Source organism: Orcinus orca, chromosome 16 (assembly GCF_937001465.1).
Source record: "Orcinus orca chromosome 16, mOrcOrc1.1, whole genome shotgun sequence".
Lineage (NCBI taxonomy): Eukaryota > Metazoa > Chordata > Mammalia > Artiodactyla > Delphinidae > Orcinus > Orcinus orca.
Genome location: NC_064574.1, coordinates 16,590,359 through 16,606,150, shown reverse-complemented (window position 1 = coordinate 16,606,150; position 15,792 = coordinate 16,590,359). Strand labels below are relative to the sequence as shown.

The 15,792-nt window shown below is 41.2% G+C and overlaps 2 protein-coding genes across 4 annotated transcripts in view; one reads left to right on the top strand and one right to left on the bottom strand.

The window, feature by feature from the left end:
* Positions 1-11,786, bottom strand: part of SERINC3 (serine incorporator 3) — a 379,749-nt gene extending 367,963 nt beyond the window's left edge. For both annotated transcript variants that reach the window (XM_049698706.1, XM_004272883.3), the window contains exons 1-7: positions 11,627-11,786; positions 6,212-6,373; positions 5,177-5,370; positions 3,332-3,411; positions 2,538-2,675; positions 2,241-2,410; positions 768-858 (exon numbers count right to left, since the gene is read on the bottom strand). In XM_049698706.1, coding sequence (XP_049554663.1) covers positions 768-858; positions 2,241-2,410; positions 2,538-2,675; positions 3,332-3,411; positions 5,177-5,370; positions 6,212-6,373; positions 11,627-11,665 — 874 coding nt within the window. In that variant the 5' untranslated portion in view covers positions 11,666-11,786. The remainder of the gene's footprint in view (positions 1-767; positions 859-2,240; positions 2,411-2,537; positions 2,676-3,331; positions 3,412-5,176; positions 5,371-6,211; positions 6,374-11,626) is intronic.
* A 528-nt stretch (positions 11,787-12,314) lies between these two features.
* Positions 12,315-15,792, top strand: part of PKIG (cAMP-dependent protein kinase inhibitor gamma) — a 111,373-nt gene continuing 107,895 nt past the window's right edge. Inside the window, exon 1 of one of the 2 annotated variants that reach the window (XM_033433787.2) lies at positions 12,315-12,335. The gene's annotated coding sequence lies outside the window, so the exon portion shown is untranslated. Of the gene's footprint in view, positions 12,336-12,392; positions 12,413-15,792 lie in introns of those variants that run through there. The other variant, XM_033433788.2, reaches the window with a different exon arrangement.

The window sequence follows — 15,792 nt, the reverse complement described above, 5'->3', positions numbered from 1 at the left end:
AAAATAAAAACTTAAAAAAAAAACTAATTTGTTTGCAAAATAAGGCTAGATTCAATAAACTTGGCCTGGTTAGCAAAAAAAAAAAAAAAACAGCACAAGGAGTTTATCCCTAGTTTTGTTTCTACATAGTTACATAGGAATACAATAAAAATAAGTTGAGTCATCACTGAATGGTCTGAAATAATGGTTTTCCTTGAAAAGGAGTCCATAAAATACCCCCACTGAGAAACAATCCCATAAGATCTACAAAAGGAGATTTCCTGCAGCTGTTTCTTCTGCAGCCTGTACCACCAAAGTAACACTCAATTAAAGTAATTCTACAAAGGGCCAAAACAATGTTGCCTTGTTCAGCTCTTAACTAGTTTGACTTAGTCCAGGGAAAAGCCTGGACTATATAAAGGACTGTGGTCCTTTAGGCTGTCAGCTCTGAATAGCCATGAATAGACATGGAGAATAAAACGTGAAAGGTAAATACCGTGGACACTGTACATTTAAGTGAAGTTTTTTGTCTGTTCATTTGTTTGTCTGACATTTGCTCCAGCTCTAGTTTCTGCACCCACCAAAGGAGTAATTTCTTACTTTCTTTTTTCTTTTTCTTTTTTTTTCTGGCTGCGTGGCTCGGCTTGTGGGATCTTAGTTTGCCGACCAGGGATCAAACCCAGACCCACAGAAGTGAAAGCATGGAGTCCTAACCACTGGGCTTCCAGGGACATTCTCATTTCTTACTTTCTTTTCACCAAATGAATGCGTTATTAAAACTCCCTTACCAGGTTCATTGGACATGGCTGACCATGTGAGGTACATGGTGTAGAGGGTGATGATAGAGGACTGCAGGAGGCCAGAACGAGGCTGGTGTTCCTACAGAATCAAAAAGAAAACAATGCCATAGGAATTGCAAGGGCTGAATTTCTAAAACCCAGCATACTTCCTGGGACCCACTGAATTGTTATTAATTGAGAACCTTCTAATTCTGCCTGACAGTTGAAAGATGACAAGTAACCTTTCAGTTTGAGTTAGCCTGAAAAAGAACCAAGAAAGAGGAGGCATGCACTACTGGTTCTCAGGCATTTCATAATCCTGGAAATTCCTGTATATCATACAAAGGCTTAGATTTACTACTAGTTCCTTGGTACAGTGAAATCTAAGCTAAGCTTTGCCACTGGCTAGCTTGGTGACCCATCACCTCTCTGGAACTTCGGTTTTCTCACTTTTAAAAGGAGAGGTGGGCTTCCCTGGTGGCGCAGTGGTTAAGAATCTGCCTGCCAATGCAGGGGACACGGGTTCGAGCCCTGGTCCGGTAAGATCCCACATGCCGTGGAGCAACTAAGCCCGTGCGCCACAACTACTGAGCCTGCGCTCTAGAGCCCGCGAGCCACAACGACTGAAGCCCACACGCCTAGAGCCGGAGCTCCGCAACAAGAGAAGCCACCGCAATGAGAAGCCCGCGCACCGCAACGAAGAGTAGCCCCCGCTCACCGCAACTAGAGAAAGCCCGCGCCCAGCAACAAAGACCCAACGCAGCCAAAAATAAAATAACTTTTTTTTTTTTTAAAAGGAGAGGGCTTCCCTGGTGGCGCAGTAGTTGGGAGTCCGCCTGCCGATGCAGGGGACACGGGTTCGTGCCCCGGTCCGGGAGGATCCCACATGCCGCGGAGCGGCTGGGCCTGTGAGCCATGGCCGCTGAGGCTGCGCGTCCGGAACCTGTGCTCCGCAAGGGGAGGGGCCACAACAGTGAGAGGCCCGCGTACCGCAAAAATAATAATAATAATAATAATAATAATAATAAAAATAAAAAAGGAGAGGTGATGTCTAGATGTTCTTTTCACACCTAAATTCATATCTGAATTTTAAAAATATTGTATTTAAATGAGGAAACTCAGGAGCATGAGTTGTTTTAAATATTAAAATCAATTATTTTTTCTAGTTGAATTCCCCTAAAATATCTTTGCTAAAGATTCCTAAGAATCAGTCTCATGATATAAACAATTTTATAAGAATGATAAATTCTCAAGTTACATATTTTTTTCTTAAATAATAGGGAAATTATTCATTTACTGGCCCTCCATGGCACATTTTAGAGTGATTAAGTTATAATTAAGAAGACTTTATCGTGTTGAAGTAGAAAAATGTTTAAGTAGATAAACTTGGACATAAATTCATACAACAGGTTACCTAGGTTTCAAGTTTAGCATTCATTAAAAATCCTTCACAGGAGGAAGAAGCAGAAATCACAACCATACCTGAATTTTTGGATGGATTGACATAATAGAAACCACAATGCAAAGGATCAGATTAAAACTGATGAAGAACTTGTTTTCTGTGCAGCCATCTGGTTTGGTGTAGTATGTGTAGAGCAATACGACAGAGATGATTGACAGGATATAAAACATGCTTGTGACAGACAGTAAAGCTAGAAAAAAGAAAACAAACATGAATGCCCACAGTCATAACAAACTCTTATACTAACGAGGACCAATTTTCACCCTACTTAACGTAGCATAATGCAGTATGGCTCTCATAGGGGTTTAGATACCTACCCGCATACCAGCACCTTGGGTTCCCTTCTTCCATTCGATTTACCCATGATTCATTCCAAGAGTGAGCAAAGTCCACCAACAGCACCAGCTGGATGAGGATGAAGAAGGCAGCCCCCACCATGCCAATAAAAAACCAGGCTACAAACCAAAAGCACAGTTACTCTTCACCATAGGAGCAACATTTCAGAATGTTACTGTCCAACATTCTAAAAAGATTTCAATTCAAGTAATAGAGAGGTAATAAAGACATTGTCTCCAGCAGTACAGCAAGATTATTGCAATTCCAAACTCAAAGGCATTCTCTGAGAAGTGTTCTGTTGGGTTTCAGACCTTTTCAAACTTGTTCTAGCTTGTGCCAAGGGGAGCCTAGGGTCTGACATTCCAAATGGAAAAGATATAAGCCCTTTCCTTTACTTACAGGGATAAAAATCACAGTGGAAATCCACAGATGTCACGATAAGGAAGCAGGTTAAGACAGGAATAGTGGAACACATGGTTACAAGCCCTTACGTTGACAAGCTCTCCGATTAACGTGGTATTGCCAAGTGAGAAGAGAAACTATTAAAATATTGGCAAACGAACATATGGTTCCAGAATAGCTGAGAAGTGGGCTGAATGCCTCCCGGCTTTAATCAATCAATTAATATCTTAATATTAGTACCAAGTCATGGTAATTGGACACCATCTCATTTAATTACCAGTTCTGCAAAAATCAGTAATGAAAATGTAGCTTTAACTCAATCATTTGTAGAGTTTGTGTATATTATAATTGACCCCCCAATAGTGAACCATACCTGTGGTGAAGTGGCCCCCAGGGATATAGAAAGATCCAACCATGATACCAACAATGGCAGCAATTTTGAAGAACCAAAACCTATTAAAATATAAAAGTACACTTATGAAATGCTAATTTTTGCCCTCACACTGAGAAAAATGAATTTCTAAAATGCAAAAATAAAGCCTTACTAGCCACTTCCAACATGATTAGGCTTATTTCTTCATTTGACATGAAACTACTTCACTCAATACTTCACACAACTTAAGGACAAACGTTAGCACAGAGACCAAATCATGCACATTCACAAGAAAGAAACATGTTATTTCCCTACTTTTAGCACTTAAAGATAGGCCTTTTTCTAGAATTTTGGAGCATTCTAAACTAACGATGTTAGCTAAATATAAAGCAATCAACTTAGATCTGGGGGAAAGTGAATCACCAAATCCTTCCTTTACAACATGGTAAAACCATGCCCCATAGTGTTAAAAAACCCATCCTGAAACTGTGCCCCATAGTTAACAGACACTGGTGCCCAACAGAAATTCTTGAGCTTGCCTTACACAACAGTGCTAAGGGAACAGCTGGTTATAGAACCACCCCCGCTTGCAGCCTTGCCTTCAAAAGGCTCATCGTAATTTTTTTTTTTTCAAATTTCATACCCTCCAACCTTCATATGGCCTAGATAATATACCACAAGACTCTTTTTTAACTACCCCTGTAGATAACGTGCCTCTGACTTGTGGGTCACTATAGTAACGGGGGCTTAAGCTGTTTTTCAGAAACTGGGAGTTAGTTTTTATCCAGTTCAAGCTGCCTAAGACTGGTCGGGACCACCGACCCTAAGACAGGGCCTGCACAGATGTGCAATGAATAACCCTTTTGATGTCAGTGCCAAAAATGAATGATCCTTTTTATGTCAGAGTGCCAAAAACTCTACCCTCAGATTATGCTAAGCATCTCCATTTTTGAACATGCATCCTATTAAGAAGCATGTAATTCAGATACACCTGTGCAGAACACTGATTACCTCACCTTTTCCTTACCTCCAATTCCCTTTCCCCAAACCTAAGACTACTCTGCTTCTCTATCCCATAAATAACTAAAGCCTCTCGCCTTCGGGGAGGCAGATCTGAGGTCTGTCTTCCCGTCTCTGCTGCAAACCTCAGCATCTCAGGTTGGCTTGCCGCACATCAGGCGATTGGACATAAATGCCTTGCCCACAATCACACAGTTCGTCACTGGCAAAGGCCAGGACCAAACCTGGCTTTCAGTCAATCTTTAAAGACTGCCTTGTATGGCAGAGTGTAAAGAAAGCAGCTTTGGAGCTGGACAGACTTGAGTTTCAATCCTAGCTCCAACCCTCACTAGCTGAGACATCTTAGGCAATTTATTTAACCTCCCTGTAAAGGGGAACCGGGGATCAGGAACGGGAAGCGACAGAATATGTGAATCAGGGGCCCAAATATATTCACTATTTATCTTTCTGTATACTGTTTAAATATATCAGGTAAATGTTTCTCTTTTAACAACAGAAAGAAAAAATGTGTGTGTGTGTGTAGTGCTTAGTACAATGCTTGAACTGTTTCATAGGTGTTCCATAAAAATCTAGGCACTTTAAGCAAAGGTATTTTTAAAAAATACAGGAAAAAGACAAGATTGTCCTTGTCCACTCTACCTCTTCCATGCTGCAGGGCTCCAACTGAAAATGATGTTGAAACAACTTCCCATGTATAGTAGGTCGGAAATACATCTGGGCCACTGATTTACATACTCTACTGCTTTCATCAAAATGGCAACATTAACTGCTGAAGGGGAGGGTGCACATAACATAACAAGTTAATAATAAATAATTCCTACAAACCCATTGTGTATCGCTGCTCTGGGATCTTTACTCGTTTTCACTTTTAACATGAGCAGAAAGAAGGCAAAGAAAAAGACGGCCAAGGCAAAGTTGATTCGATATACGGCTTTATAACGAACCAGCACATCACAATGTTTATCCATGATTATATCAGCCACCTTGGTTTTAAGTCCTTCATCACAGAATCCAGGAATCTGGAAAAAGCAATTTTAATGTTATGGGAATATCCACATTTAAAGAGAGATTCTATTCCACAATAGGAAAGCCTGGATTTTTAAAACTGACCACTTAAACAACTGCAAGACTCTCCTGTGGGACTTCTCTCTTTGCCTTCCAATTCACTTACAATCTTGTCACCAAATAGAATAAACAAGTTGCATTTTGAAAATAAAAGGCAAGAGCTCTCTCTCTCTCTTTTCTTTTTAATATTTTATTTATTTGTTTATTGGCTACGTTGGCTCTTAGCTGCAGCACACAGGATCTTGCATTGCAGCGTGCAGACTCTTTGTTGCAGCCCGTGGGCTTAGTTGCTCCACGGCATGTGGGATCTTACTTCCCCGACCAGGGATCAAACCCGCGTCCCCTGCATTGGAAGGCGGATTCTTAACCACTGGACTACCAGGGAAGTCCTGAGTGCTCTCTTTTTGGCCCTTACCTGTGGATGAGGTTATCTCCCATTTTCCCATGAGTTTTCATGCTACAACCCACTCCTTCTGAAGGTGAAGGGCCAGTCTAGTTTAAATGTTTAAAACTAAACATATAAGAAAAGATAAAGTTTTAGGGCCACTCTTTTAATATCTTTCCCAAAGCTGTTAGACTAAAGATGTTCATTCTGACTACCTTTACTTTGGGAAAAGACTGATACCTTTATATTCTGTGTCTTGACTATGACCAAAATTTAAAATGCCAACAAATCCAACGAACTTGACTTTCACAACAGTGAAGAAATAAGTACTAATTACAACTAAAACTCTGCAAAATATAAAAATAATAAAAACCACTACGTTAAATAAGGTTATGGTTACCTCTACTTACCTTCTTCAGCTGAGTTTCCATCCCTTCATGAAACATGATACAACATACAATAGTGCCCAGGAAGAGGATGAAAGCATAGATGAGGCGAGTCACAGTGGAATTCTTACTGTTGGGACAGCAGCTACACAGCAAACATGATGCACCACCGCAAAGGCATGGAACCTGTAATAAGCACATCATCACCATTTGAGACCTCCTTCAGTGGACTCCTTTGTGACATCCAGAACAGAAGATGAGGCCAACCAGGCTTTGAGAGTTTTAACTGAGAACTATAGCTGGGAGGAAGTGGTTAAAAGCATGGGCTCTGGAGTTGATATTATTTCTGCCACTTTACCTCAACAAGTTACATAATGTAAGCTTATTTCTCCATCTGTAAATTAAACTCAATAACAGAATCTTCCTCCCTCAGACATTGCTATATTAAATGAGCACTCAACACAGTGCCTAAAACACAGTAAAAGCCCAATAAATGTTGGTTATGTTCTCACAGACAGCATATTTTATTTAAAAACAATAACACTGAGAAAAATAGAAACTAACTCCACTTGCTGTTTTCTGGGAATCCTAGCTACCAAATCTGATATTACAGCATAAGGCAACATTACATGGAAACCCTTATAAATAATGAAAGCAAGAGACATTCGGCTCCATTCAAGAGTAACCTGGAGTTCGAGCCTTGGTCTGGGAAGATCCCACATGCTGCGGAGCAACTAAGCCCGTGCGCCACAACTGCTGAGCCTGCGCTCTAGAGCCCGCGAGCCACAACTACTGAGCCCACGTGCCACAACTACTGAAGCCCATGTGCCTAGAGCCCATGCTCTACACCAAGAGAAGCCATGGCAATGAGAAGCCCGCACACCACAACGAAGAGTAGCCCTGCTCACCGCAACTAAAGAAAGCCCACGCACAGCAATGAAGACACAACACAGCCAAAAATAAATAAATTTATTTAAAAAAAAAAAGTAACCTGGAGATTCCTCAAAGTCAAACATAGAATTATCATATGGCCCAGTAACTACACTCTTACATATACACCCGAAAGAACTGAAACAGGTATTCAAACAAAAACTTGTATATGAATGTTCAAGGTAGCACCATCTACAATTGTCAAAAGGCAGAAACAACCCAAATGTCTATCAACTGATGAATGGATAAGTAAAATGTGGTATACCTGCAAAATGGAATGTTATTTGGCCATAAAAATGAAGTACCGATAGCGGGTACAACATAGGTGAACCTAGAAAACATCACGCTAAGTGAAAGAAGCCAGACACAAAAGGTCACATATTGTATGATTCCATTCATATGAAATATCCAGAGTAGGTAAATCCAGAGATAGAAAGCAGATTAGTGGTTTCCAGAGGCTGGACGGAGTGGGGGGAAGAGAGTAGACTGCTAAACAGAAATCGAGTTTGTCTTTGGGGTGATGAAAATGTTTTGGACTCAGACAGGTATGATGATAGCCCAACACTGTGAATATACTAAATGTCACTGAATGTCACTTTAAAATAGTTAATTTTATGTAATATGAATTTTACCTCAATTAAAGCAAAAAAAGTAACCTGGATCTTTGGTCAGCTAAATTCTCCTAATGAGCATTCCAGATGAGAGGATATACTTTGTCATTCTTCTATACACTTGAATAGGAAACCACCTGAATTGCTTTGACAGGTGATGTTATGAAGTCACATTACAAGGATAGGCTAGTTCAGAATCACCAGCAGAAGCAGCAAATGCAACGCTGGGGGATTCTGGTTTTACAGTATGGTCCCAGTAATAATCTTTTATGAGATAATGTCAGGAATACATAGCACCTAGCACAATGCCTTTCATAGCAGGGGCTCTGTATATCAAGGTAACCGTTAATATCCATAATCAAAACAGCCACGGGGAACTGACCACCCAGGCTCATCTCCAACTCTTAACTACAATCTGGGTCAAAAGACTGTAATAGAAGTCTGTATCTGGTCGCAGATAGAAATACAGACATTTTACGCCTGAAAACAATGACACTAATTGCTACGGGTTTATTTTGTCTGTAGTCTCACACTCCTGACTCCCTTTAGCTATTTTTCCCCCCAGCCAATTAAATAAACTAATGATAGTTGCCTACTGTTTGCTTTAGGTTGAATTGTGTCCTCCAAAATTCGTAGGTTTTAAGTCCTAATCCCCAGTACCTCAGCATGTGACCTTATTTGGAAACAGGGTTGCCGCAGATGTAATTAGGTAAAATGATGTTATACTGGAGAAGAGTGGGCCCCTAATCAAACACGGCTGATGTCATAAAATGGAGAAATCTGGACACAGACATGCATCACAGGGAGAACGTCATGTGAAGATGAAGGCAGAGCCTGATAAGGCAAAGGAACAGCAAAGATGGCTACCAAACCCCCAGGAACCGGGGACGAGGCCTGGAACAGAGTCTACCTCACCACCCTCAGAGGGAACCAACCCTGCTGACACCTTAATCTCAGACTTCTAGTCTCTAATACCATGAGACAATAAATTTCTGTAATTTAAGTCGCCCATTCTGCGGTACTTTGTTATGAGGCCCTGGCAAACCAATACACCTACTTACCTGTTTATATCTTGTACCTTGAGGGGGGCCCACCTAGTGTTATATCTCTTGCACCTTTACACAGTAGGTACTCAATCTGTGGAACAAACTTGTCCTACTCTATGTTATGTCACTTCTCCCTCTCAGTAAACAACTCTATTTGAGAGAGGCTGGAACCTGGGACCCTTTACCTGAGTGCTTGCACATGGACTAACCCTTGAGCAACAGAATACAAAGAAACTATAAGGGACTCAAAGTAACTGCACACATGAACGGTAAGATACAAAAAAGCCACAAACCAACTGCCACTTCGGAGGTGCACAGAGCAATAGCAGGGTACTGTGCGCGACCCCTGCACAGAGCCCCACCAAGGGGGAGAGCAGATTACCTAAGCCACACCTCTTGCTCAACCCACTGATCCGCCCCTACCCATATCCCATTTAAGGAACCAGTTCCCCCATCTGTTACTTGTTTTTCTCTCTCTTGCTTGGCTGAAATTCTCCTCTGGCCTCTTATCAATTTCTGTTGATTAAAGAGTCCAAGGACCCAGGTTGCGTCACATACTCTTCCTGTTGCCAAAGGAAGAGTATGTGACTGTTGCCAAAAACCTTGGAGTCATCCTCCATGCCTTCTCTTTTTCCAAAACCCTCATTCCATTTGTCAGCACATCAGCTCTATCCTCAAAATGTATCCGGAATCTGGCCACTTTCATAGCATCCTCAGCTATCACGTTGGTCCAAGCCACTACTATTATCCCTCACCTGGATTAAATGCAATAGCTCCTGTCTCGCTGCTATAGCAACCCATTCAGAACCCTGAGTTAGTATAAAAATTATTTTCAGATGAAGACATGTGAGATTCAAAAGAAGCAGAAAAAAATGCCTTCTCAGAGCTTTTCTCATCTGACTGAAAGCAACAACTGCCATAAATTGTCTCTCCAAGGAAGTTTTATGGCCACGAAGAAGATAAAAAGACCTCTGCACTCACAGAAACAAGTACTATCACAAACTTTCTTATCTCCTGTTTGTTCTCCTAAAAACCCATTTGTCTTTCCTAAAGAAACCTATTTGTTATTCCCATGGAAGCCCTTTTCTGCCCCACCCAATCCTAACCCTAACCCCAATTAAGTCAGGCATATAATAAGCCCTATATTCTAACCACCTCTTTGAGTTATTCATCACCAAGAACCCCTGCGTGTATGTGGGTTGCACAAGTACATGAACTCTTTTTTTCTCTTGCTAATTTGTCTTTTCTCAGTTTAATTCGCAGGCCCCAACCACTAACCCATTGAGAATGGAAGTTTTTCCTCCCCTACACTGCTTTACCCTTTCTTTTCTAACATCTTTTCTCCACACAGCAACCTTGTTAAAACACTGGTCAGATCACATCATTCCTCTTTTCTGTAACGGATCCCCATAATCACATAAGAGTAAAAGCCAACGTCCTTAAATTGGCCAATGGGTATCTATGTGATCTGGCTCCCTTTACTTTTCTGACTTCATTTTCTATTATTCTTCCCCTCACTCATTCCATTCTCTGGTACACTGAATTCCTTGCTGCTCCTCTTGAACAAAAGGAATTAATAAAATATAAAAGTGATTTATAGGTAGAAATGCTTTGATGGCATCAATTCAAATCTCAGCTTTACATCAAAGCCAAAATGTGTTTCCAGTTTCAAATTACCAATTCACGCCCTAATTAATTTCCTTCTTAACTATTTTTTTTCTAAATCTATTTTGTAAACAGTGAGTTTGACCCACTAGTAAACTGTAAAAAAGAAAGAAAGAAAGAAAGAAAATCAACTGACCAGGATTTTTTGTTTTTAATGTGAAAGAAAAGAAAAATTGTACAGCAGGGGGCAAAGGTAAGAATTATTTCAACCTGTGTCTAAATGGGTATATTAAATCAAGCACGTAAAATTTATTCTTACTTTGGGTCAAGGTTGAAAAACTGGAGAGCCACTACAACCTAGGCCCTTAAAAGACCAACTGCCCTTTTCATTTAAGATCAACAACCTTAAAGGATGGAAAATACATTCTGTCCCTAAGAAAAAGTAGTGGCAGTTAAGGAATCATGCTCCTCGGAAGCGAGTGTATGAGTGAACTCATCATATTCTCTTCCATAGATCCCAAAATTCCTTTTTTAAAAGGAATTTTTAAAAGGCGTTTACAATCTACAAAGTGATTCAACCTATTTACCCACTTCATCCTCACAACAGCTCTTGAGGCGAGGAATGCTGGGGTGACTGTCCTCATCTTAAGGTAAACCAGAAAGAAATGACTTGTACAGGGTCCCCAAATGTTCAGGCCATGACTTCCAATTCTGAATAATAATCCACAAGGCCGTCTTTCCACTGCGCCAGAACCGCAGACAGGCCTCGGTTAAAATCTCACCTCTGCCACAGACTCTGTAGCTTTGGCAAATCCTGTGCTAGGGGATAAAAATATTATCCAAGCCCCACCCACCCCCGCTCAAATAAATGACGCCACCTTAAGAAGGTGCTTGGAAATGAACCAGAGAGCCCGGGCCCCGGGAGCCGAGCTCAGTCCCAGGTCCCATTCCAGCTCCGGAGGAACCCCGAGGCCGGACGGCTCACGGGGCGGGGCAATCAAAATTGTAAACAATGGAGGGCTGGCCTCTTACGTTCCTCCACAATCACAGAAGGCGAACCGCCTGATCCTGATTGCAGGGCATCGCGGATTTTATCCTGGACGCCCCCGGATACCCTCTGCAGCCGAGGGCCGGACCCCCAAACCCCGGGCCCCGGGCGCCAGGCCCGTCGGGGTCTGCGCTTGGGGAGCCCTTATCGCCCTCCCCCAAACCACAGGACCGACGGAGACACCAGACCCCGAACTCACCCAGCTGGCGAGGGAGAAGACGCCCAGCACTGCTCCCATGGTGATGCGGGTGATGGAGGTAGCCGAGGCGGAAGCTCCTAGCGCTGTAGTAACTGCGGGTTGAGGCGTCTCCTCAGAAGCGCAACGGTTTCTCAGGCCTGAAACATGCGGCCTGCGTCATGCGTGGCCCCGCCCACCGCCCTCGACGCGGCTGGGGGTAGGAGGCGGGGCTAAACCGGCCGGAGGCTGCAGGAACAGAGCAGGGTTTATTCCTTCATCTCGTTTGCATTCCCTGGGGGTCCACTTTGTCAAGATCTGGGGTACAGAAGTGCACAAGAATTTATGGCCAAGTTAAGAAGAGACTGACAATGGACAGAAACGCGCCATGGCATACTGTGATAATTGCTATGAAAAAGTATTACGAGGAAATATTCTTTCAGTAAAAGTGTATTTAATGCCTACTATGTAAGGAGAAGGTAATCAGTTAGGGAGTAGTCCTGGAAGGACTTTATATTTAATCTGAGGTATTTATATTAAGTCTAAGAACTGAAGGATGAGCCCAAGTTAAGCAGAAAAGATGGACACTGTTTCCTAAACTGTGGGATATATAAACCATTTGGGGTGACCGAAAGGATGTAAGGATGCATGTATATACAGGACATTAAGTAACACTGAAAGGCAGAGTGAGAAAGTCTTGTTTCAAACTAAAGAGAAAGTGTGTTTGCGACTGGTATGTATTTAACATTTTTCTAACATTTGCTTATCTCCCTTTTTAGCAGAGCAAAGGCTTCCAAATCTCATCAAAAGGTAACAACATATACAGTTAAATAACATTGTTTTAGGGTTTGTGTATATGTGTGTTTGTAGAAATTCTTCCACTTCTACCAAGCAGTACTTGATTTCCCTTTAAGTAGTGGTGTAAATTTTACTTTGTAAATTTAAGTAAAAACTGAGTCCATTTAAAGAAAAAATTTTGAAAAATTATTTACTTACATAACAACAGGTGGTATGTAGATATGGCAACAATGATGACAATGTTCTACAAATAACTGGTGTAGGGGAACATTTACCTGGGAGTATGAGAACCTGTAGAGTTTGGATCCTAGAATATTTAGGTTGGAAGATGCCTTAGAAATAGATTCAAATCTTTTCTTGTACAGAAATGGAAAAAGACCCAAAGTGAGATGGTTTGCCTGAAGCCACAGAAAGGGTTGATGGCTGAGGAAGAAGAATTACTCAAGCTTTCCTAATTCCCTTTTCTCTTTCTGCCCCCCAAACTACTTGCCCAAGTCAGGTTGTTTCAGGACCACTGAACCTTCCAGGTAGCCCTTAAAATCCTTGCTTCTCCCTGTCTGGGTATTGTTGGACTGGGCAGAATAAAGCTAAGACTGTGATAAAGCCCGTGATCAAATTCTACCAGGAACATGCCCACAGTCAAAATGAATTAGAGTTATTTAGCTTGTTTGTTAAGGGAGAATGCATTAAGAGAAACCATGAGGTATCTTGGTAAGAGGGAGTTGGGAAGAACTTATTGTAGGATTTGGGTCTGTGCTGGGTACCTCTAAGAGGGGTTTAAGGAAGTAGGGAACAGTTTTGAATTGGACACAGTCAAGAAGCAGGGACAATTCTGTAACAGGTATCTTAATTTTTATCCAGAAGGTAGGAGAATTAAAGCAGGGCCAGAGTTGTCACTGAAAAAGAACCAGGACCCACTCATGTTAGTCAGAAGAGGAGGATGTTGAGTCATATTTTGGTTCCTGAGTGGCCTTGTCTATGCCTTGTTCCAAATACAGAGTGGCCTTGTTTGATATTTGTTTATATTCTGTGAGCACTTGTTTATGTTCAGTGAGGAACAATGGGTCTAGCCGGCGGTTGAAGGGTTTTTCACTTTCTGACCTGCAAGCATTAGTCCTCCCAAATGTGGGACCCTGCCCTTCTCTCAGTGTTTCTGACCCTAAGTGGTTAAGTGTGCCTTGTCTAGGTGGCAGAGGTGGGGGAGAGGATCTTTGAGATCCTCTGCTCCAATTTCCCACCTCCTCCTGTAAGAATCCCTCAGCAACATCTGTTCTGGGAGCACGGGGTGGGGGGGCGGTGGGGGGGGGCGGGGGGCAGAGCTCACTGTCACACGGAGCAGCCCCGCCCATATTCATACAGTCAAAACTAGGTTGTTTTCCCCCCTGGAGGGAAGGAAAAGTTTCCCCCGAACCTCTTAGGTTTAGTGATTGGGCCAGCTAGGCTTGGAGGCTTTTATACCATTCTGACAAAGATACAATTTAAATTTGTAGAGAAGTGATAAGACAAAGGAAAGGGGTTTATGGCTTTTAGGGGCCAGCCTGTAGGAAGGTAAATATATGGGAGAAACTAATGGAAGACAAGAGTTGTTTTAGGAAGGTTTGTTTTGTAGATTCCTCTCACCGATGAGAGTCTATCTAGAGTTGTCTCCTGTGATTAAATTTTGCCCCTCCTGGTAGAGAGGAGATGGGGGAACACCGTCACAAAGGGAAATTCATAGAGGGAGGGCAGAGACCTTTTCTGTGTCTACTCCTCAGGTGTCTTCAGCTGGAGGTAATCCTTATGCCAAAGTGGCATATTTGGGGGTGGAATGATCTGATCACTTACACTCCTATATATTGTTTCAAAAGGTAACCCATGTACTTGATTTTTTTTTAGGTTAATGTGTTAATTTTTATTACAGTTTTATTGAGGTATAATTGACATATAAAATTTTAAGATATTTAAAGTATACATCGTGATGATTTGATGTCTATATATTGTGAAAGGATTCCTCCGATCTGGTTAATTAACGGATATTTCAACTCACACATTTATCTTTTTGTTGTTGTTCAGAACATTTAAACTCTGTCCTCATAGCAATTTTCAATTACACAATACAGTGTGATAAACTATAGTCACCATGTTTTCATTAGATACTCAGACTTTTTCTTCTTATAGCTGAAAGTGTGTATGCATTAACCAACCACTCCCTAATTCCTTCATCCTCCAGCCCACATCTGACTCTGTTTCTATGAGTTTGACCTTTTTTTTTTTTTCGATGCCACATATAAATGATACCATTCATTATTTGTCTTTCTTTGTCTGGCATATTTCACTTGGCATAGTATCCTCAAGGTCCATCCAAGTTGTTGAAAGTGGCAAGATTTCCTTCTTTCTTATAGCTGAACAGTATTTCATTCTATGTATGTATGCCACATCTTCTTTATCCATTCATCCCTTCAGAGAAACTTAGGTTGTTTTCATAATTTGGCTATTGTGAATAATGCTGCAATGAACTTGGGAATGAAGATATATCTTCAACACCCTATTTTTATTTCCTTAGGATATGTATCCATAGTGGGGTTGCTGGAACATATGATAGCTTTATTTCCTTTTCTCCACATCCTTGCCAGCACTTGTTATCACTTGTCTGCATGATAGCCACTCTGAAAGGTGAGGTGATATCTCATTTTGGTTTTGTGTTCTGATGATTAGTGATCTTGAGCACTTTTTAATGTAACTGTTAATTATTTTTTTGTCTACTTTGGAAAACTGTTCAGTTTCTCTGCCCATTTTAAACTGGATTCTCTATTTCTTTTTCAACATCTTTTTGGAGTATAATTGCTTTATAATGTTGTGTTAGTTTCTGCTCTATAACAAAGTGAATCCACTGTATGCATATGTATATCCCCATATCCCCTCCCTCTTGCGTCTCCCTCCCACCCTCCATATTCCACCCCTCAAGGTGGTCTCAAAGCACTGAGCTGATCTCCCTGCGCTATGCTACTGCTTCCCACTACTATCTGTTTTACATTTGGTAGTGTATATATGTCAGTGCCACTCTCTCACTTCGTCCCAGCTTACCCTTCCCCCTCCCTGTGTCCTCAAGTCCATTTAGAGGTTATCTTTTAAAATTTAATTTTCTATTTGTAGCTGATATATAGAAATATAATTGATTTTGTATATTGACTTAGTATTCAGCAAACTTGCAAACTTATATTAACTTTAATAATGTGTATATAGAATTTTTTGTAATTTCTATATAAACAATCATGTCATCTATAAACAATGTTATTCTTTTTTTCTAATACTTAAACATTTCATTTTTCTTGTCTCATTGCAATTACTAGAACTTGATTTTTTTAAAATACTGCATAAAAGAATGTCGACTGAAAAAAAAATACACAACCTAA